Source organism: Peromyscus maniculatus, chromosome 5, assembly GCF_049852395.1.
Source record: "Peromyscus maniculatus bairdii isolate BWxNUB_F1_BW_parent chromosome 5, HU_Pman_BW_mat_3.1, whole genome shotgun sequence".
NCBI lineage: Eukaryota > Metazoa > Chordata > Mammalia > Rodentia > Cricetidae > Peromyscus > Peromyscus maniculatus.
The window spans coordinates 72,948,075-72,972,149 of record NC_134856.1 but is presented as its reverse complement, the minus strand read 5'-3'; the positions used below and the strand labels follow the sequence as shown (position 1 = coordinate 72,972,149).

The 24,075-nt window shown below is 46.9% G+C and overlaps 1 protein-coding gene across 4 annotated transcripts in view; it reads right to left on the bottom strand.

The window, feature by feature from the left end:
* Pip4k2a (phosphatidylinositol-5-phosphate 4-kinase type 2 alpha) overlaps window positions 1-23,696 on the bottom strand; it is a 178,080-nt gene extending 154,384 nt beyond the window's left edge. For 2 of the 4 annotated variants that reach the window (XM_076572616.1, XM_042278044.2), the window contains exon 1: window positions 23,418-23,691. In XM_076572616.1, the coding sequence (XP_076428731.1) occupies window positions 23,418-23,561 (144 nt within the window). In that variant the 5' untranslated portion in view covers window positions 23,562-23,691. Of the gene's footprint in view, window positions 1-23,417 lie in introns of all 4 variants that reach the window. The other 2 variants (XM_076572618.1, XM_006978727.4) reach the window with 2 other exon arrangements.
* Window positions 23,697-24,075: the final 379 nt, after the last annotated feature.

Below are 24,075 nucleotides of genomic sequence, written 5' to 3'. Positions count from 1 at the left end.
GCCAGAACCCATATGGCAGTTTCACAACCATCTGTAACTCCAGTTCCAGGGGGTCCTATGCCCTATTCCGGCCTCCACAGACACGAGGCACACAAGTGGTACATACACATACACACAGACAAAGCACCTGTACACATAAAAGAAAAAAAATCTAATTACATTAAAAATAAAAAAGAGAATCAATTAAAGTTACGATTTAAATCAATTGTTTCCCAGGGGCTATATTGACAGCCTATATTCACGGCCCTAAAGTGGAAATGACAGTCACCAGGTCACAGCATGACATCCTCACAGTGGAGGCATGAGTGGCAGAGGAGCCTGGGTGTGCAAGCACGCCTGTCTTGCTGCTTTCCCTTCCTCCATCTGGTAAGTCAAGCTTAAGGAGGGATGTGGTGTCAGGTGACTAACGTGTTACCATCAGATGATGTAGCCAACCCAGCAGGCTCACACCGAACCAAACAGCCAAGGCTGACAGGACCACAGAGAAGGGGCAGCATCCAACCTCTGAAAGCAAATATGCACACTCTAATCATGGACCCAAAGGGATGTCACGTTAAATTTTCCGAACAGTTTGATCTGAATCATCCGAAGGTCAGGTGTAAAGGTGAATGGTCAGGCTGGATTACCAGTTACAAACTCCTGCCATTGAACGCTCTGGCCTGAGTACAACAAACATCACAGAGGCCATTTGACATAAGCCAACTGTAAATAGTGCTAACATCCTTCTGGAGTCTAGGCACCATCTGCCTGGGAAGTTATCAACCTCAAGCTGATGCTTTCTTGTAGTGATATTGTGCCCCCCAATATATTTTGCACTCTAATAAACTTATCTGGGGTCAGAGAACAAAACAGCCACTAGACAGATAAAGAGGCCAGAAAATGGTGGCACACACACCTTTATTCCTAGCATTCCAGAGGCAGAGATCCTTCAAAGCCACACTGAAAACAGCCAGGCATGGTGACACACGCCTTTCATCCCAGGAAGTGATGGCAGGAAGCAGAAAGGTATATAAGGCATGAGGACCAGGAAAGTAGAAGCTTTTGGCTTATTAAGCTTTTAGGCTTTTAGCAGCAGTTCAGCTGAAATCCATTCAGATGAGGACACAGAGGCTTCCAGTTTGAGGAAACAGGATCAGCTGAGGAATTGTCGAGGTGAGGTTGGCTGTGGCTTGTTCTGTTTCTCTGATCTTTCAGCATTCACCCCAATTCCTGGCTCTGGGTTTGATTTTATCAATAAGACTTTTTAAGATTCGTGTTACACTTTCTCACCACCACCATCCTGCTGCACCTCCAACCAACTGCCAGACCCGTGACTTCTAGGAAAGCATGTATTTAGTCATGTTGCCTTTGTGTAAACAACCAGCACCAACAACAAAAGTGCTTTCTGTCTCAAAGAACTTGAGAGTCTACAGGAGAGACCAGAAAGATCTCACATACAGCTTCCCTTCACAGTCAGTCTCCAGGCCAGGAGGTTTTCCAGGGAGCAGAGCTCACACCTCCAGCCCTGACATAGCATACATGTGTTCCAATTCTGTGGAGCTGGAGAAATTTCTATAAACAGAGATCTCAGAGTGTACAAGCCAGCCTTCCATCTCTGTGACAAAACACGTAAAATAATCAACTTCAAAAGAAGGAAGGTTTACTGGCTCTTGGTTATCTAGCCTGCTACTGTGAGCCTACAGCAGCATGGTCAATCATGATGGGCCATCTCTACCCGGCATCTGGTAGAAAAGACCTATTCCCTCCCTCCTTGGGGGAAGAGAGGGAACTAAAGAGCAGCGGTTAAGAGATGAGGACCGGGGTCACAAAATCTCCTTCTAGGGTATGTCTCACACTGACCACCAAACGTCCTTCCTTCAGGCACCACCCACACAGTGCAACAGCTGGTAACACTGCCACACTAGGTCTCCAGAGGTCATTAGAGATTAAAAAAAGAAGTATAGCAAAAGATAGGCCATATATAAACAAAAGATATCTTTTTACTGGAAGCCTTGCTGTTCAACTTTGAAATACTCAAAGCAGGACGCAGGATGAAGAAGTTAGCCCCATTTTACTCTGATTACAACTGGAGAAACCTTTTTAGAATTTGGCAGCAGGTGTAATATTCCCATACTTCAACTCAGTAACTCCCTAGGAGACTGTTCTTGGGGAGACAGAAAAAACAAGAATAAATGTTCCCCAGACAGCAGCAAGATTTCCAATAGTGGAGACTGGAACCAATGGACAGACTATGAAATCTTCCTTAGCAGAAAGCTATGCCCCGAAAGTGAAAATCTGCAGGGTGTGGTGGCACATATGTGGAGGACAGAGGTGGGCAGATCTCTGTGAGCCAGCCTGGTCAAAATAGCAAGTTCTAGGCTAGCCAGAGTGATGGCGTGAGGTTCTGTCTCAAAAAGAAAAACAGTCAACATTTCATTGTGAAAAATACACAAGATGGGACAATACAAAATCCATGTAATCTCAATGGTTGAAAAATGGTTTAAAAAAATTAGCAAAACACTAATACTGGTTGCTGCATGTCAGAGAGTCATGGTAACTGTTTTCTATAGTTATAGCTGTGTGAACTTTCAAGTTTCTCAGGAAATATCCCATACTGCAGTATCTGGTGAAACTTTAGATTCTGTTCAAACTATATGAATGCACCACTTAAAGACACGTAAGAATATGTCTTACTAAACAATACTACCATAACACATTAAAAAATATCCCCCATTGGCTACAGACTAGATCAAATATTCACTAACGTCTTTTAAGCCTAAAGAAGAAAAGCAAGACAAAGGGATGCATTAGCTCCTCTAATCTATTTTTTTTTTCCTTTTTAAAACGTCACTTAAGTTTATTGCTCTCTTCCTGCTTTGGCTTGATGTGAGGGAAAAAGTGCCTCATTGGTTTATCATAATCGCTACTGAAGAGATCTTTCTATGCCAAAGCATTTGGACTTGTGGCCTCGGTGCAGGCAGGACCTAATTTATAAATGGGTTCTGTTCCAAAAGTCTACTTGCAAGCTGGCTGCAAGGGTGGATTTTGAAGAAGGCAGTGGCTTACCAGTACAGACGGTCATTCTGGGGCACGGGTGATGTAAGGGTCAGAGCACACCCATGAGAGAGATCTGATTATACTTGGAAATGTGAGAAGCAGGGAGAACAGAACAGGCAGAAAGGAGGATTCTAGGGAAATTCAAGGGTTCCATAATGAAATCTATTTTCAGGCTGGAGGTGAAACTTGGTGGTAGAGCACTTGTCTAGATTACAAATGGCTGTGGTTCCATCCTCAGGGCTGAAAACCTTTAAAAAAAATCATTTAAATTCATAGTGTGCCTCCACACTTTTTACCCATTCATGTTTAGAGTGTGTCTCCACACGTTTTATTCATTCATGTTTAGAGTGTGTCTCCGCACTTTTTAGGCAAGGGATCATTTAGCCTCCAGTCCATGGAACCCATCAACTAACCAGCCAACTATGACTATGTGTTAGGAATAACCTGTAAATGCGAATCCTTCTGCCTCTGCTGTGATGTAATGTGTGTATTCCCCCAAAAGCTTTAAATTCTACACACACACACACACACACACACACACACACACACACACACACACACACGGGGCGGGGGGGGGGGGGGGCGAGCGCAAATTTTAGGGAGACCTTTATTAAACTCTATAGAACTCGATCGCCAGAATGAAAAAACAAACCAACAAACAAACTCTAAAACCATATTCCAAGATGGAGTGTCTGGCACATGAGCAGGAGGAAAGCCACAGCCAACCAAGCAAGGTGCACAGTCTGGTCTGCCAGGCTTCCTCCTGCCCTCACTGCTGATGTACTTTGTATCCAGCTACAATCACTCGGAGGTGCCGATCAGTGATGGACACCGCAGAAACTGGCAGGACGGACCTGCATCACGGGCCCCATTCTCTGCTTCCCCATCCTCTACACAGTAACTGGAATGTACAGCAAGCATGGGGCAGAGAAGATGGCATCACCCTGCCTTTTCTAAAACAGAATCAAATCTGCCAAGAGAACTCCGTACATCTTTCTTTTTCCCTTCTTTCTGGCAAAAGCACCTCTTGAGAGCTTCCTAAAGATACAGACACTGGTGTGATGGTTGATATTGTCAGCTTGACAAGATCTCGACTCATCAAAGAGACAAGTCTCAGTTAAGTGGAGTGGGAAGACCCACCCCTCCCTAAATGTTGGCAGGGTACCTGGTTCAACAGTACTGTCCGTGGGCTGGGGTCCTGGACTGCATAAAAAGGAGAAAGTGAGCTGAGTACCAGCATCACTCTCAGCCTCCTGAGGACAGACGTAATGTGACCCTCACATTACTCAGCTTCAGTCTCCCTGCCATGATGGCAAGTACCCCAAAACTATGAGCCAAATGTAAAGTCCTCCTTCCTTCAGTTGCGTTGGTTGGATATTTGGTCAGAGTAACAAAAAATGACTGCATCTGAGAATCTGAAACGATGAGTGCTAGATACACAACTCAAGAAAGACAGGGCAAAGCGGGGCACAGGCAGCAGGCAGGCTGAGCACATCAGAAAGCCGGCCGGGTACCTGTGAGCAGGTGAGTTAGAGAAGGAGCCTGTCTGGCTCATGAGGCAATGTTCAAACCTGCTCCCACCTCTTCCCACAGCCAGAGCCTCTATGTGACATCCTAGAGAACTCCCCCTTAGGGTTCACTGCTACTGGACAACTTCAAAACAAACAACCCCGAGCATGCTTACTACAAATGATACTCTGTATAGTTACAAATAACACCAAACCCCAAAAGAAGGAGTGTTCAGCCATTTCCAGACAGGATTCAAGTCATAAGTGACCAAGCCTATGGAAACAAATGCAAAGAGAAGCCATTTAAACAGCAGTCGGTCCTGAAAAACGGCAACGACTAAAGCTACAGAAGTGGAAGACGAGGGACTGGGAGATGGCTCAGTGGTGAGTGCACTTGCTGCTCTTGAAGATGACTGGGGTTCGATTTTCCCAGCCCCCACATGGGGGTTTACAATTGTCTGTAACTCCAGTTCCGGGGGACTCTGACACTCTCTCTGGCTTTCCAGGGCACCCAGCATTCATGTAGTACACATACATATGTACAGGCAAAGTCCTCAAGCCATGCACAGAAAATAATTTTTTTAAGAGGAAGAAGCAGATTTGTACCTGAAGAAGGGTTCAGCGGTCCCCAAGCCATTCACGCTTCCTGCTTCTGTGTTTGCTAATTACCATGCTTATCTCCCCACTTTCCCGAGCTTCCCCATGATGTGAATTCTGGTCCTATTCTCAAGGAATTTCAACACCCCACTCAGATACCACAGTCTCTCTCGGACAATGTATGTATGACCCCTCTGCCACTCTGGGGCATCTGTGCATCTAGGTGTCGGAGTAGCTGGAAGTGCCCCACCCAGGATGACTCTAAGCCTTGAGAATGGCCACACCCACTCAGGCAGTACACAGCCACCCAGCTCCAAAAGCCACAGTGGATTGTCTCTGGGTGTGCACCAAGGCTTTGTGTCCTTAATAAATCTGAAACTAGGATTCAGAGTGGCTGATTATAACCAAAATGCACCCAAATGTGGGGACAAGTAAACCAGGCACTGTGTGGGTTCTAGTCTACAAACACCAGGAAAATTAACACACTTGGGGAAAAGGTTCAGAAAAACTCTTGCTCTGGCTAGGAAGGTGGCTGAGCAAGTAAGAATCTAGCGATGAAAGTAAGAGAACCTGAGCCCCCAAACCCCCACGTCCACATAAAGCCAGGCCTGGCCACACGCCTGCTATCCCAGGCAGTCTAGTTGAAAGGCTGTCTCATGACCAAAGAGAGACGCTGTCTCATCTCAGCAAAGTGGAGAGCAGCAGACTCCCAAGCTCCTCCTCTGGCCTCTGGGCTCACACATGTGCATGTACCTGTGAATACACACACACACACACACACACACACACACACACACACACACACACATTAAAAGTGTGTGCAAAGGTTAGAGACCACAGTACCCCAAGAGAACGTGAAGTTGCTCTGAGTCCCGATCCTGGGGGAGAGGGCTGGTCAGGCTCCTGCCCCTCAGCATCTCACCTCTCCTCCCCTTCTTCCTTTAGCTATTCTGATTAGTAACCATTACATGTCACCAAATACACAAAGAACGAGACACTTCTGTGACTCTACCTATTTCCTACCTTGCAATCCCGTCTGTCTTCCCAGTGAGAATGTGGACTTGTTCCTTACAGAAAAAGACTTTGCCATTCTTCTTTTCAAGGCCTTGATCAGCATCTAATATTTAATAAATGGCTAACAAATTTGTGTGGAGTAAATAAAAGGACCTTATTCTAAAAACAAATCTGGTTGCGATATGATGTCTACATAGAGCCTTCACCGCTGAGTGAAGGATCAATGTACATAAGAACTCACAGAGACTGAGGCAACATGCTCAGAGCCTACACCGGTTTGCAAGGGATGGGGGCCTAGAGCTGAGAAGTGGACACAAGCCCCATCCCTAAGCCAGAAGCGACCTCAATTGATAACCACTTGCAAATGAAAAGTCTCCCTGGGAAACAAACTAATCTCAAGGGCAGGCTGCATGCCCAGCAGTAGATGCCAACAGAAAACGAACTCAATGGCATCTTTGGGGGTTCCCTGTCTTATAATGTATCAGGGCCTTTTTTTTAAATGTTACTTTTTATTTTTACTTTGCTTTTTTACATATATTCTCTGGTGCGAGAACTTTGCTCTCTTGCTCTGTCTCCTACAGGTCCTGTGTGTATATTCTCTGCCTTCCAGTTTTGTGTTTTTATGGGATTCCTGAGTGTGCAAATGAGTGGATCTCGGTGTCGACATTTCTTTCTTAGGCCTTCTCTTGGGCTCTTTCCCTTTTATTTGTTCCTACATGGATTAGTGTTAGTTTTTGTTTTATCATATTATATTTTATTATTATCCCTTGGACGCCTGTTTGTTTTCTAATGAGAGACAGAAAGGGGGTGGAACAGGATGGGGGGGAGCTGGGGAGGAACTGGAAGGAATGGAGGGAGGGGAAACCATAATCAGGCTATATTATGAGCACGCGCGGGGGGGGGGGGGGGGGGTCCTTTGAAATTTCCCCTTTTATTGAAAAGGGGGATAAAGACTGTTGTGGTTTGAATCTGAAACTTGCCCATGGATCGTGTTTTGAACACTTGGTTTCCAGCTGCTGGCTATTTTAGGAGATTTCCCAGGCTCTGAAGATGGGGCCTAACTAAAGAAGGTAGGTCAATGGGGGTGCGTTATCCCAGCTACTTCCCGCTGCTCTCTCCTTCTTCCTGTGTGCTGGAGGTGAACAGGGCCCTCCACTACACACTCACACTGCCATGATGCCCGGCTCAGGCACCCAGGGCCAAGCGACTACGTGCAGCGCCCTCTGAAGCGCTGAGCCAACAGAGCGATTCCCTTACGTTGTCGTTTCCGAAGGGTACGTGATCCCAGGCACCCAAAATCCCATATATTCTTTGAAAAGGAATAAAAACTCCTCTCTTGATATAATCAGTAGGAATCCTGGGGTTAGTGTGAAGAGCCTAGTCTCCCTGTCCAATCTTGCGGACAGACTTAACTGACCACACTTCCGGCATTCCCCTTTTAACAACCTTACAAGGCAGGTGGCTTGGACCGACATTGAGGGAAAGTAGAGTACTGTGCACTGAAGTAGACTAAAATACACACACACCTAAAGCAAGCAAGATTAATTCCTTCCACAACATTCACATTAAGAAGGGGCCTCGATGGACCTCTCTGCAGGTGAAGGGTCACTCAACACTGGGGGAAGGGCTGGGGCTCCCGTCAGTCAGGGGCCTGCCACACACATCAGGACCTGAGTCCCCAGCAGCCATGAAGGAAGCAGGTCTGGCTCTTGTCACCCTGATTCAAGCAGAATCTCAATTGAGAAATGCCTTCCTCAGTTTACCTGCAGGCAAGTGTGTAGGTGATTTCTGGTTAATGACTGATGTAAGCAGGGGGCCCAGCTCACTGTGGGTGGTGCTACCCCTGGGCAGCTGGCCCTGGGGTACTTAAGAAAGCAAACTGAGTGAGCCATGAGGCAGCACCCTCCATGGTCGGTCCTCATTGTCGGTCCCTGCCTCCAGGTTCCTGCCCTGACGTCCCCCAGGGATGGACTACAACAGCAGGCTGAAATAACCCTTTCCTCTCCAAGTCATCTGATCACAGAAACCAAAACAAACGAGACACCAGGATGGCCGCCCAAGCTTGCAATCCCCAGAGTTGGGAAGGCTTGGGAGGGGAGAAGGGAGGAGGAGAGGGGAGGGGAGGGGAAAGGAGGAAGGGGAGGGGAGAGAAGAGGAGAAAGGAGAGGGGGAGAGAGCAGGGGAGGAGGGAGCAGGAGGGAGAGACAGCAGGGGAGGAGAGAGGAGGGAGGGAAGAAAGGAAGGAAAGGTAGTTGAGGCTTTTTTTTTATTCTGCTCAGGGAGTTGCTGCGATCAGCGCTGCTACTAGAAACAAGCAGGGACCCAGAATGAAGTGTTTTCAAAATACCTTCCTAAAGACAAAGCAAACCAACAAAACACCAACAGGGTAGCAGGGGAGCTGCCTGCCAAAGCCAGGGTCTAAGTGGATGTATGAGTTACTGGCTGTCCCTGACAGTGCAGATGGAAACGGCAGAGCCCAGCACCCAACCAAGGAGTGGAGTTCACAGGAAACCCTTCTCCACGAGGCTGTGCTAAAAACTGACAGCCTCCAGGTCAGGTGAATCTACTCCTCCCCCAAAGGATGCAGCTCGACTTCACGTTACCAAGAGGTCCAAAATATGACAGGTTGTGAGTTTTGAACACTGGTGTGTTCAAAGTCCAGAGTACCCAGAGCCGCCTGACAAAAACAACCGTCTTCTGTGAGTCACGCTTCCACCCTAAGAGTCCCTCAATAACTGTCCAAGGGAAATAAATGGACAGATCGCAGCCAAGATGGATCAAGTGGGCGTGGCCATGAGGAGTCCTGGGAAGCAGCAGCAGACACAGCACACCACTGTAGAAAATACCCACCGAGACCTGGGACAGTGGGCCAGCCACCACGCCACGGTGCTGATGGGATCTAACTCGCGGCACACTTCTGGGACTGGGCATTTCAGAGGCATGTCTGAAGGCCTCCAGAGAGTTAAACCACATGGAATAAGTCACGGTGACACGGCAGTGCCACTCTGCTACACCATAACGTCACACATTTAGAAGCAACTTCAGTCTTCGCACCATTCGCCAGGTGCGTCCACCAGCGTTTGAGGAAGTTGCCTCTCTCAAGTCTGCTCTGTGCAGAGGCCAAGTTCCTGCCTGCTCTGTGAACACAACTCTCCCTGGGGTACAGCCCTATGGTCCCCACACCTCTGATCACCACGTGCCGCAAGCTCCCCCGCTCTCAAGACACGGCACAGGCAGCTGAGCAGAATGCCCCGATGCTGTGCTCCATCATACCGGACAACCTGCACACGGCTGAGTGAGTGCAAGGGCTCCTGGGTACCCGCTGGGCACGAATGGCCCCACTGTACCCCTCATTCAACGGTAGTTTTCAAGAACCAACTCCCTACGAAAGCACCTTCTCTGTGTAGAGAGCACAGCTAAGCAGACATGACAAGGTATCAGTTGCTCTGCAAATTACCGCTTTATTTAAGAGGGGAGAATAATACACATGTAAGCAACCGTTTCAGACAGTGCGTGTCCAGGAGAAAAGGAAAGAGCATATGATATTGGAGGGGTTACTTTACATTAGAGAGAGAGGCCATCTGCACGGGAGCCCTTCGAGAATCTGAGGGAAGGACACTGTAAGCGGACCAAGAGGAAATAAACACAGAAGCGCTGTGGCTGCTCTGCACAGCTGAGGACCAGAAGACACCAGTGTGGCTATTCCCATGTGACCACGGGGCAGGAGAAACCACGGAGGGAACCAGTTTCAGCAAGGAGGGAAGTGAGGCCAGGCCAGTGGGGCCTCGAGAGGGGATATGGCTTGGATGCAAGATGTCGCCAGAGGCTCATGTGTTTGAAAACTTGATCCTCAGCTGGTGGAACCGTCGGGAGGTAGGTCCCAACTGTAGGAAGTGGGTCAGCAGGGGCTGCTACTGGGTTATGGCCAAGCCCCACTTCTAGGAGGGGCTAGGTACGGGTGTGTGTGTGTGTGTGTATCCATCCATCCCACTCCCTGCCCCCCTCCTTTTCTCCTCCACCTCATCCAATGATGCGTGCATGCAGCCTCACTGCCACCCCAGCCACCAGCCACCCTCCATGCGATGTCTTCTTGTGTCTTCTCTGGCAAACCCACATAAATCCCTTCCCTGAACCCACATAAATCCCTCCCTTAAACTGCTTCGTGTCAGGTACTTTATTCGGTCGCAACAATGAGAAAAGTAAGCCATGGAAGAGCACAGACAAAAAGAGTCCAAGTTTTGTTCTAGACGTAGTGGGGCGCCCACCTCTGGAGACTGGGGTGCCTGTCAAGGATTCAGGTGAAGATAACCAGTCAGACACTGAGCAGACAGCTCAAGACAGAGACTGCACACGGCCGCTCAGCTCCCGGTCTGCATTCCTACTGTCCACTATCCCAGCCACACATGGAGCAGGTCTTCCCACATCAATGAACCTGAGCCAGAGAATGCACCACAGGCACACCCCGAGGCTAAGTTAACCAGGATAATCCCTCACAGGTGTGCCTGGACCTCTGCCTCCCAGTGATTCTAGATCTCATCAGGTGACAACTGAGATTAACCGTCACACTAGAAAAAACGCGGCTCGTGGTGGATGGGATGGAGCAAGTTCAGAACAAGGCTGGCGAATGGATAGGGTACTGCAGCCACCGAGGACACAGGCTACAGCTTCGAGCCCTGGTGTTTCAATCTCGAATGTGAAAAGGGCAGTGAAGCTGAGCGCATATTACAGTGAGGGACACATCAGCAGAGGAGTGCTTCTGCTGTCACCTCAGATGGAAATTTCTAGAACAGCCAGCAGCACCCAATGGCCGATGGGAATACACCTCAGCTACAATGTCCAGTCAGTAGCCACTAACCACACATGGCTACCAAGACATTGAATGGAAGGCTTATTAACTGAAACCCAGGCAGCCATGTGTGACTGGTACCTACCAAAGTAGGCGGCGGCTCCTGGCATATGTGCAGGCTTTATTGCAGACTAGACTGGGCAGTGGAAAGACCAACACATAGCAGTGTTTGTGTGTCCAGTCATTTCTAGTGAAGGATAGCCACTGTGGGAGAACAAAGAGACACGATGTGAAGTCTATGGAGAAGAAATGGGAAAGATTATTTCAGTCCAAAATGCATACTGGCGGGTGGGTGAGAGCCACCGGAGATTCACGAAAATTATCAAGTGACCCTGTCGGTACTGTGACTTTGTCGAAAATCAATTTCTCAGCTCTTCAAATTGGAGCCCAAACTGTTTTTCCAGCCATCTCCTAACATTTCCCTCAACTCACCCCTTGGTTTTCAATCTTCCTGGCAGAAGATTGCCTGTGTATTTCATATCCGGCGCCTCAAAGAAACAAAGGAAAGAAAAGCAACAACCTGCTCCCGGTGAGGATAGGGTAGGGTGAGGCTTATTTCTGCAGGCAATCTGGCCTTCCCATCAGCCTCTGGGGCACACCAAAGAGCCCTGGGGACTTGACAGCAGAGTGCCTTAGCTGGTGCTTTTCTAAACTATTGACAAAGTGCCTGCTAGTTAAGATGCCCATTGTGTTCCAGGAGGCCCACAACCCACCAGTTTCTTGGGTAATGTCTAGTGTCCACTGTTGCATGAGCCCCAGTGTAGGAGGCGAAGTCCCAGGCCACATAGCCAGAGGCAAGTGCTCATTTCACTCCGGCCATCTTTGTAAGCTGTTGGGCCCTGGGCCTCAGAGACCCTTTTCCTTCTTCTGTAAGTTCTCCCTCAATGTCACCTGTAGTCAGAAGTTTGCCTGTGTCCTGCCCATCCTGCAACCAACCGCTCAGACAAGTAAACACACAGAGGCTTAGACTAATTATAACTGCCCAGCTAGCTCAGTCAGTAGAGCATGAGACTCTTAATCTCAGGGTCATGGGTTCGTGCCCCACGTTGGGCACCAAATGACGTGGTAATTAATGAGGCAATTCCACGTACTTTATCCGGTATTTAAAAGAGGTTTATTTTGGAGCGACTTATAATCAATAAAGGGATTGGTTACAGGATCCAGGAGAGGTAAGGTGCAGTCTAACGTGGTTCTCTGGAGAACTCTGACTTAGTCTGCAACCCAACATCCAGTATCACAAGGAGCCAAGAGTGAGCCAGAACATAACACATCTCCGGTCTTAGGGGTCCAAAGAGGCCATGCCCCAAGGGCAGATCACAGGCAGATGTAGCAGTTACCTGCTGCCTCACTGGGGACAGTGCTTCAAAGTCAAAGCTGGAATAGCTACCCACTACAGTCACCTCTCTGGAATACTTCTTCAAGCCCCCACACGGAAGCGATCATGATCCAGCCGTTAGCTGCTGAGCCTCTATTTCCTACCACCACCACCCCCTCTTTGATCTGCTACAGCCCCACAGCCTTCCTTGTGAGCTTCTAGGTCTTTGCACCAGCTGATTGCTCTGGCTGTAGTGTACATCCTCTATCTTCATGCCCAAGCTCTTCACCTCCTTCATGATTTTGCTTGGCTTATGCTTGTCCACACTGGTTAACAGCCTCCACTCCCAGCATCTCCGATACTCCATATGCGTGTGCATGTGTCTATCCTGCGGGGGCCCACAGAGGCTATCTAGTGAGACCTTACTCAGGGTCAGAGAATCTGGGCTTGCTTTCCCCAGCAGGGCTGCATAAGGAGATGATTTGGCCATGGGCGTGCTTACCAGGTTTTTGGAAGGGGTCTACACTTGTTGGTACTTTGTGCTTTGATCTTGCAAGGGAGTGGTCTTTTGTCTCTTCCCTTGGCACGTTATAAAATGCCCTTCTGAATAAATGACTGGGTGGCTGGGTATTGACCCAGGGCCCTCTTGAAGCGATCTTGTGTCTCTGCCTTTCTTATCATCTCTCTCTTTCTACCTAATATTTCCTCATTCCTCTCTCCTCTACCCAAGAACCCTCTGTAAGGTGGGAGAAGGTCGAAGCTGGACTCATCTATTTTCTCTGAGGTTATGAGCTGTTTGAATGTAGGGTCCATAACATGTTCAATTTGCAGTTGAAGCATCTTAAAGTGTCTCATATTTAAAAAAAGAAAAAAAGTGAGATATCAATTCAATAGCTCATATAATTTATAATAATGAATGTGAATTAGATTTTGACACCTTTAACAACCTAGTCACTAGTGAAGGCATTAAAGATACAAAAATAACATGATAAAATAGACAAAGCAAAGCTAGGGCAAATGGAAAATTCTAAAATAACAATCCATAACTCACAGATACATAATACCAAGTACAACAGTAATCTGATGCTATGAGCCAGGGTGAAGTAATAATTAATTTAGCATATAACCTAATAACTTACTATGTCTTGTGCTTTTTAAAAAATAATGGAAGCTACCATTTAATAAGAACTTAATGTTTGCCAGCAACTAACTTAGGCATTTTACAAGTACAGTCAAAAATACTGATGATGACTCAATTTTTCAACCCCCAATGCTACAGGGCATACTCATATACCTATTTCAGTTTTCACTTTCAGGTAGTATTAAGTAAATTACATGATAGTTAACACTTTATTTCAACAACATAGACTCTGTCTTAGATTATGTAAAGATTGATCTCAATGTTAATTTGATGAGATCCAGAAACACTTTTGAGGAAGGTCTCTGGGCATGCTTGTATGGATGGGATTTATCTTGATTAGGCTGAAGACAGAAGACATGCCCACTGTGAGTGGCATCATTCCCTGGGTTGAGATCTTAGACTGTCTAAAAAAGGTCAAGTGAACTGGGTACAAGCATTCATCCCTCTTTGCTTCTGAACAGATACAATGTGATAGATGGATACAATGTGACCTTGACCTCAAGCTCCTGCCTCTGGCAACTTCCTGCTGTAATGAACTACAACCTGGAATAGTGAGTGAGCCAAAATAAATACCCTTCAAGTTGCTTTCCTCAGGGTATTTTACCACAGCAACAGGAAAAATAACCAAGACACAATCTTGCTAGTGCCAGTGTTCCGAGCACACTTAAAATAGGTAAAGCTGAGCTATGATGTCCAGGAAGTTAGAGTATTAAATGAACTCAGGATATTTTCAATTATGCTAGGTTTATCGGGACATAATCTTACTTCAAGGTCAAGAACACCTAACCTGAGTCCACATCATAACCTCTAGAGCAAATGTTATCACAATAGGCTCCAGGCCACAACCTAGCTCCTAACAACCTCCATTTGAAAAACTACTAAGACTTAGAATTGAAACACTTAACACGGGGCTGGAAAGCGAGCTCAGAGAGTAAAAAGCACTCGCCAAGCAAGCCTGACACCTGAGACTGATCCCCGGAGCCCACAGAAAGGTAGAAGAAGAAAACCAACCCCACACGCTCATCCTTCGCTCTCTACACATGCCACATAACCCAATAATGAACACATAAATTTACTTTTAAAAAACCCCACTGAAGCTGGGCGGCAGTGGTGCACGCCTTTAATCCCAGCACTCGGGAGGCAGAGCCAGGCAGATCTCTGTGAGTTCGAGGCCAGCCTAGTCTACAGAGAGAGATCCAGGACAGGCGCCAAAACTACACAGAGAAACCCTGTCTCAAAAAAACAAACAACAAAAAAAAAACCCACTGAAACTGTGAGCCAAGACAAACCTTTAAAAATTAAAGGAAGAAAGACCGACAGATGCACTGTTAGGTAAGTATGATGGCTAATTTTAATTGTCAACCTGACTAGCCTAGAAGATGAGTGAATCTATGAACATGTTTCTAGAGAGGATTAAATCATTAAGGCTCTGGCAAATTCAATAGTTTAACCATTGAGAGATTCAAATTTTAAAAGACTTTTGGGGAGATGGTGACCTGTGGAAGGTAGGGCCTAATTCAAGCAGCGGGGGGGGGGGGGGGGGGGGCTGGAGCTATGCCTTTGAAGGCGGTATTTTGGCCCTTAACACATCCCTGTCTCCCACTCCGCTTCCAGGAGGCCATCAGGAGGGCAGCTTCAGCTCCATGCTCTCAGCACCGACTCCTGTCAGGCCCAAAGCAACATGAGCCAAATATAAACTTTTCTTGTTTGTAACTTGTTGTTTCTCTCTGTTTAGGTTGTTGCTTATCAAAGTGACAAAAATTCTGTAAGTAAGTTACTGTTTTAAAACTCTCAACAATGTTTTCCATGAGTAGATTATATATGCAATCTCTGCCTACATACTTTCCACATAGATGATTTTCTGTCATGGAAAAAATGTTTTTAAATAGTTTTACCCAGGATCAATAGCTCATGATTTGTCTACCCAAGAACAGCTTTTTAACACTGAGAACTATATAGAAAAGATCTAGCAGAATGATTACAGACTCCCGGGCTTATGGGTAGGGTACAGGTTAAAATCCCACATACATCAGGCACTCAATGTAGTTCATGAGTTCAACCTATTCAAGTTCTGGGGTTCAGCATTCGGCCCATTGCTGACTGCTTGGCATCACTTCCCACTCCATAGCACCCTCACCTTATCCTCACAAGTGTTCTTCAGAAGGCTCCTTGAATGGTCCATGGACAGAATTCGGGGGAACTGTGAACCTGACAGGATTCATGTAAGAGCATTATTCTGAGAGTGAGAGTCGGGCCTCTCACTACCATGAGGCCCCATGGAGCAATAAAGGAAAGAAATGGTGATAAAAATACATAGAGACCTTACCTAAAAGGCTTTAATAATAGTCTAGGAAAGAGGGAAATAAAGCTAAGACAAACAGGAAAAAACAATAAGGACAAGATGTAATAAAACATCTTCCTAAATTGGATAGCACTTCTCACCTTCCACTCCTAATCTTCCAAGAAGAAAAATGATTTTACTCATTCACACCTTTGATAATTAATCTTACTTTCTCTCCCCTCTCTCCCTCCATCCCTAAAGCGATGGTCCTCAGAATCCACATCCACAGCCCTGAGCTATCCGGAACGCCCCACTCAGCTGTTTCTTGTTTCCTCTTTCTTCTTCCTCTGTCCTGCTCTCAAAGCCAAACCCCGCTCTCTACCTTCCCCTTTTGAGATCTAATTTACCCCTTGGTGGTTACTCTTCAGTGTCAACAAGACAAGATTTTTAGTCACCATGGAAACATTGGCTTTTGTCTATGAGGGTATTTCCAAGAAGGTTTAACTGAGCTGAGAAAAATCTACCCTAAATGTAGAGGGCACTAAACCATGGTCTGGGGTCCCTGACTCAATCAAAATGGAGAAAGTGAGAACACCAACACTCATTTCTCCCTACATCTTGACTGCAGATGTGATGTGCCTCCCTTCCTCATGTTCCCGCCACCAGGCCTTCCCTACCATGGGGTACTGTTGCGGCAAACTGTGAGCCAAAACATGCAATCCCTGAAGTTGCTTTTGTCAGGAATTTTATCATGCCAATGAGAATAGTAAACAATCCATTCCTTGATGGCTTATCTTAGTTACTTTTGTATTGCTGTGAAGCTATCACAACCAAGGCAATTTATAAAAGCAAGCATTTAATTAGGGACTTTCTTATAGTTTCTAAGGGTACATTCATGACCATCATGATGGGGCATGGCAGTGCCTGGAAGAGAAGCTGATCCACTGTTTTCTGGGGGAGACACACACACACACACACACACACACACACACACACACATCTATTCACCCCAGTTTGAGAACCCACAACAGACAAATGGATACCACCAAAGTCCAGCTTGGTAAACCAGTGAGTTTTATTGGGATCACTTACAGGAGCAGAAGTGACTCCCAGACAACATCATCAAAGCCCACCCCAACACAGGTGACAGCTCAGAAAGCAGGGAACCTGGAACACGCTGCACAGCCTGAAGTTCAACAGGTCGGAGAGTGCCCTTTCCAGGAGCCTCGGCGGGTCTAAACCCCTTCCAGGCAGCTCAGCTGGTTCCTGCTTCTTCCTGGCAGCTGGTCTCGTCTCAGGTTCTTTGCAGCTTAGATTAACTCTGTCTGAGGGTGATTCCCCTTTTATTATTTCCTCTAGTATGGAGGCCTAGGGAATCTGGTCAGTTTCAGGAACTTCCTGAAGCTCTTTTGAGTTGTTTACCTTCGAGCTTAAGGAGTTTCCCTGTAGGATGGAATGTTTCAATCTGGGAGAAAACTTGACCCAACATTTAGAAGCAGGAGGCAGACAAAACGAGATGCTGGGCCTGGTGTGGGCTTTTGAAACCACAAAGCCCATCCCCAGTGACAGCCCATCCAAAAGGGCATGTCTCCTAATCCTTCCCAAACAGTTCCACTGGCTGTGAACCAAGCATTCAAACACATGAGTCTATGGGGGCCATACTCATTCAAACTACCACAACAGCAATTACCAAGTGAGTGTGGAGGAGTCTGAACTCTTGATTCCCACCCTCCTACCACTCAGGAGTTCTAATCCCACAGGGTAATAACCAGACTATCTACCATCATCCCCAGCAAGTCAGTATTTCATGAATTTTAAAATCTCTTTCCAATACACAATTCCTTCTTCTAGCTTTTCTATCTCTATCACAGGGTCACCATGCTGCTAAGGCAATGCATCACACAGCGCAAGGGGGGGGGGGCGAGATTCTAAACATTTATATGTTTAACAACATTCCTTCTGCTGCCTTGCTTCCTTCCCAAAGTGCAGCCCGGAGACTCAAACCATCAGCACCTCCTGAGATCATATTAGACAGGAAAGCCTCAGACGTCATCCTGACCAGACCTGCTGAATCAGTGTCTGAAAAGTCCCTCAAGTGAAAAAGTCCCCCAAGGAAAACCATTGATCTAGTGCTTATTAATATATGACCAATTTAACTGCATCCAAATTTAGTCATTTTTAGGAATCATTTACAGACTCCTTATTACACACCGCTAGATTTTAAATACAGTGTCTCATTCAAACTGGCTCCTTGAGGCAGTCACCATCACCTCCATGTTCATGCACAAACTGAGGCTCAAGCAGGTATACCAGCTGCTCAAAGACCCATAAACTAACAATGGAAAAGGAATTGAACCTAGTCAGCTTGACCACAAACCATCCTGCCAAACTGCACCAACTCATGTCAATGTCAATTTATGTATTTCAAGTACATGCTGGCAGAATTAGCTACTCAGGATAACCGCATGCTCTATCAACTTAGTAACAGATTTTGTTGGTTTATTACAATTCTTGCTCACAGTCTTTCTAAGGCATAGCAGATCAGCCCACCTTGGGGCAGCATTCTGCATACTAAGGCCATGCTAAGGTGTTTGATTAAAGGAGAAGAAAATAATAATCATATCTTTGAAGGGGAACAGTAGACTACAGCCTTAATAGTAAACTCCATGTATTTGCTGAAAAGCAAAGGGAAAAAAATAGTGTGGGACTAGTTCTGGAATGTGCGGCTGGTTGGGTTCCACTCAGTGAGTTTCATTTGATATCTAACTACTTTATATTTTAATTGCCTCATTGTGTTATTTTCAGTCATTATCATTCCATAGTAATCCACATCATTTTTACACCTAGCCTCCTCCTTCTATTGTCTATATCCAAATATAAACCCATGGATGTAGCTGGAGAGTTTTTAACTCTCCGGGTCCCGTAGTAGCCCACTTATAAAATAAACATACAGACGCTTGTATTATTTAAACTATTTGGCTTAATGGCGCAGGCTTCTAGCTATCTAGTTCTTACATCTTAAATTAACCCATTTCTATAAATCTATACCTTGCCACAAGGCTCGTGGCTTACCGGTATCTTATATGTTGGTACTCGTGGCAGCGGCTGGCAGCATCTCCTGACTCAGCCTTCCTGTTCCCAGAATTCTCTTCTCTGCTTGTCCCGCCTATACTTCCTGCCTGTATACTGGCCAATCAGTGTTTTATTTATACAGAGCGATATCCACAGCACATGGGATTCAGAAGAAATTACATTTCTGGAATACAATATTTATCTCCAGGCCCCACCTTGCTGAGAATACAGTGCATGTTTCAGATGGTCCACATGTAAAACTACAGTCTCTAATCCACACATGACAAGGCATGTTGTCGGAAGGTTGGCCTGTGCAGATCCCCACAGACATCAAGATCCACACTAACTCTGTTATACTACGGTAGATGTCTGCCTCATACTGCCCCTCAACTCCCACCCTTAGGGACTCTCTCTATGGAACTCTTCACCTTACACACTTAATAACTACTTAGTCCAAAAGGACGCTACAACTGATTAAATCCAGACAACTCAAGATCTTTGGCGGTATTCTGAGACCTAAATTGGAGACAGAAAGTCCTTGAAGAGAACAGCAATGAGGAGCTGTAATTAGGAACTCATCAGTCCCCCAATCCTATATTGTTTCTCAAGCAGCTATGAATAAGGAAAGGTAAATAATTCCAGACTGGATGGGAAAGTCAGACTGTAGAACAAAGTACCTGGTCCTTACCATGTTCTGGTTCCCATCCTCCCTCTACTGGGACTATCTCTAAAGTTACCGTAATACTTCAGAATTTTCCTGTAACCTATTTACGTTTCTATGGCTTGAAGCCACAAAGTTTTAATATATCAATAAAGTGGCTAGTTCTAAAATCAGTATTTGTTTTCCATGTTTCTCTATACAGATAACACAGTGTCTTCCTTCATATATCTAAATAGGGGTTGAAATACTAATCCAAATAGCTCACATTTCACAGTGTATAAAACTCTTTTAGAATATCTATTTAAAACAAGTCTTGGCGCAAAGCATTCAACATACTCCCTACACTATTAAAATACCATTTTAAGAAGCTAAGTGCCTGATCATTTTTAGTTTAATTTCAAACATAACAAGATAAAACTGCCTTCTTAAGTCATCTTTTCCTTTATGTATTCAATTATATTCTCTGCTTAAAATAAAAATTGGCACGGATCCATTCACTGATGGAGATTTTAAGTTAGAAAGCAGTAACATATCAAATTAAGCGAACAATGGCAGGCTTATTCTCCACACTGAGCATCGTCCAAATCAAGATTTTCATTACCACTACAATGGACTTGAAAGTTTTTGCCTTAATTGCAAGTTTCTACATTTCAATTAAGTAGACGTTGACTTAATAGATGGTAATGAAGTTCAGCTACAATCAATCTGGCAAACTCAATTCAGTCTCCTAAAATCACCACTGATTTCTTCCTCTTCCAGACTAGGCTTTGAAAAATCCCCAAAGGTTGCTCATATTCAGGGACTCCTAATATGATGCTATTAGACCATTAACTGGAAAAATAGTTCAATCGTCAACTTAAAAAACAAGAACAAAAACTTGCAACTTATCTACCAACAATCCCATTTCCCAGGTATAAACACTGATCCTCCAAAACTGGTTAATATGCCAAGGTGAATAGTCATAGTTAAAGATAGAATTCACCCAAGTGGTGGTGGCACAGACCTTTAATCCCAGCTCTCAGAGGCATTGGCAGGCGGATCTCTGAGTTCCGAGTTCCAGGCCAGCCTGGTCTACAGAGAGAGTTTCAGGACAGCAAGGGCTACACAGAGAAACCCTGTCTTGAAAAACCAAATAAATAAATAATAAAATAGAATTCAAACAGACTCAGTGAGTTTTTTGCTACAGCATAAGGAAGAGGCTCAATTCCACCGTAAGATGCTCGTTGGTTTCCTTTCAAATTTATATACTCCAAATTTATGGCTACTTAAAATATACAATTAAAATTCTGATGGAGCTGGGCGGTAGTGATGCATGCCTTTAATCCCAGCACTCGGGAGGCAGAGGCAGGCGGATCTCTGTGAATTTGAAGCCAGCCTGGTCTATAGAGCAAGAGCCAGGACAGGTACCAAAACTACATGGAGAAACCCTGTCTAGAAAAAGAAAAAAAAAAAAGAAAGAAAGAAAGAAAGAAAGAAAGAAAGAAAGAAAGAAAGAAAGAAAGAAAGAAAAAAGAAAAAAAAAAGTCTGATGGAATTTTAAAAGCAAAAAAAAATTGTCCCTGCTAATTCTAGAATTGCAGAGGAAAAGCTCTGATTTGAATTACCTGCCTCTGTGCCATGCTTTCTCAAATGTTCCCATTTATATCCATGCTCATTTTAATAATGTGGACTTACTTATTCTAACATTATACTATAAACTTTGGTGCACAGAAACGCCATCCTTCTGGTACCAATAACCATTTCCTAAAATCAACCAAAAATACATGCCTTCCAAGTGTGGGAGTTTTATTTTTAAAAAAAAATACAGTTAGAACATGAAGAAACAAAACTTTGTCAACCCACATTCCTCAAAAAAGACACATGGGCATCGATGAGAGGCATGTCAGCAATCCTTCCCATTGTGGCAGACTCTGCATGTGCTGGTATGTGTTGCATTAATAACATGCTTACAGGATACACTATTCTGTCAATGTGTAGACTTAGAAACTGTTCATGAGAGCAACAGAAAGTAATACTAAATGTTCCCGCCATCGTTCATTCGGTGTTTTCCAAGTAGAACAACTGGAAAACAAATGTAGCAACTCAAAAATAAACACAAGGTAGCAGCCTAAATGTTACAGTGAAGCATGCCCAATGACAACTTTTTTTAAGTGGACTGGAATTCAAACTGATTCCCAAACAGCCATTCTTTTCCTCCAGCAGCATATTGTTGAGACTACTTGACTATATTAAACCTGGACACACACACCAACATTCCTGATCAAAACACCGGAACTCCAAAAGGAGATTTTAAAAAAGGGCCCATAACCCACAGCCAGCAACCCACTTGTATTTATAGGGCTCCACTGTAGTAATGTGGAAGCTGCAAATAGCAATGGAAAGAGAAAAAGAACTTTACAGAATCAGACATAACTAAATTATAGGCTTATTACAATGGAAAACTGTAACTTCATTATCTGTAATAAAAGTGGGGGGGGGGATGCATTAGTGTCTGCTGTTTTAACAGTTGACAACTCTAACAACTCAAGAAGTCAGCAAGTTAAAGTGAACTTCAGTAGACCAAGCAGTGAACTGACAGGAAATAACCATTTCTCGACTTTTTAAATCATTCCCGGCAAACACAATCATTTTTATACTGTTTCACCTTTCCCCAGTTCTGCTTGGGAAAGGAAAGTACAAATAAAAGCTACTGAGTCATTTTAAACAACTCCGTTAATTTGAGAGTGCAAAAATCACGCTGGCTTTCTGTCACTTCCATTATGCTGAAAAGGACACCCGGGCATCCACCACCGACATCAAAAGCAGGGCAGCAGGCTCAAGCTCTGCCTCCCGAGCTGGCTGACTGCAGTGGGGTAAGGTCACGGTCAAAATTCACAAGCTCATTGAAACTTTCATGGCTCAGCCAACTGCGCCTATCATGTTTCTTGATCCCATCTAAGTGGATTAAAGCTGCTGGAGTTTTCTCCCTGTCAGATCAGCAGGAGGCTATTTCAGCCCCTCACACCGCAGTCCGCAGAGTCCGCAACCGTGCGCCTTCCTCCACGCCCCGGCTGTGCGCTAGGCTAACCTCCCCAGTGCGCTCCCCTCCAGTCTTTTAAACCACCTTTCAAGTGGCTGTAATTAACTCTAGACCACCTCGAACCCGCGCCCGCTGGGACCCCCTCCGTCTGTCACCACCCTGGCCGCCCTTCCGCAGTCGGGGACTTCTGCCTGGCTCTCCGAAGGCGGGGGGGGGGGGGGGCGCTCCCCGCCAGGAGATCTGGAGCCGGCACAACAGCCGGGCGATGCGGGAAAGGACGAAGACGCTCAGCATCAGGGCCATATTTACGCTGCCTTTTCCCTTTGGGGGAAAAAAATCCTCCTCGAGTCCGATAATACTGCCTTTAAAGGAAAAAAGGAAGCTAAGCTCTCAAGCTGCCGCCCAAAATCTTCTGGTTCACTCCAGTCTTCCTGCGGGAAGCTCGGGACGGTCCCTGACAGGGACAGGTACACCTGCCCACTGGCCCAGGACACGCGGGCCTATCGGTCCCAGAGAAGGGGAGCGATCGCTCAGACTGGGCCCTGAGCAGTCCCCCCTCCGGGGCTGACAGCTGGGGCGAAGTCGGTCCCCGTACAAACTTCCCACTTCCCGGGCAGCGGGCACCGGCCGGCGGGAGGACGGATGCGGGGCAGCACAGGCGCGGGGAGGCTCAGAAGCACAGAGAACGCTTCTCATCCTGCACCCGTCCTGGGTTCCCAAGGGGGCGCAAGCGGCACCGGAGGAACCCAGGGGGCGGACGCATGTCGTGGGGTTAGGGGCACCCCGAGAGGCGAGCAGCCTGAGGGCCCGGGACCCGCCAAGCCAGCCGGCTAGAGGTCCCCGCCCTGCCACCGCTGCAGCAGGAGAAGCAGAGCTGGAAAGGCTGAGCCCGAGGAGCAAGAGGAGCGCGCCGCAGAGGAGACTTACCGAGTGGTTGACCCCCCACATGAGCACGCTGAGCAGCGGGTCGCTGGCCCGGAACAGCTTCACTTTCTGAGCCACGAAGTGCTTCTTCTTGGTCTTGGTCTTGCTCGCCAGGACGGAGGACCCCAGGTTGCCGGGGGTCGCCATGGCCGCAGTCTCGGTCCCCTCCACCGCCGCGCCGCCGAGGCCGGGGACCCGCCCTCCCTACACGCCGGCCCGGGGAGGCAGCCGCATCCCCCGGGGCAGCCGCCGCTGCGCGACTGCTCCAGCCCCGCTCCGCCCGCGCTCGGTCCTGGGCGCTCGCTCCGCCCGCTCCGCGCGCTCGGCCGCCTAAGCTGCAGCTGCGCTCGCCTCGCGCCCCCGCCCGGCTCCCGCCCGCCGCGGCTCGGCGCACAGCCCGCGGCTGGTCCAGGCGGCCGGCGGCTTCCGCGTTGGGCGCCGGCGTCATGACGCAGAGGCGGGAGGGGCAGCGGCGCCGACGGGCGGGGCGGGTGCGGATGCGGATGCCGGACCGTTAGGCTGTTCTCTGCGCTCTGGCACCGGCGCCCGGCGAGTTCCCCAGGGCGGCCACGACTGACCCTCAGCGGAGGCTGCTGGGGAGTGCGAGGACTCGCGCGAGCATCCCTTCCTCGCTCCTCCGGGAAGGAGACGGAGTGGAGGG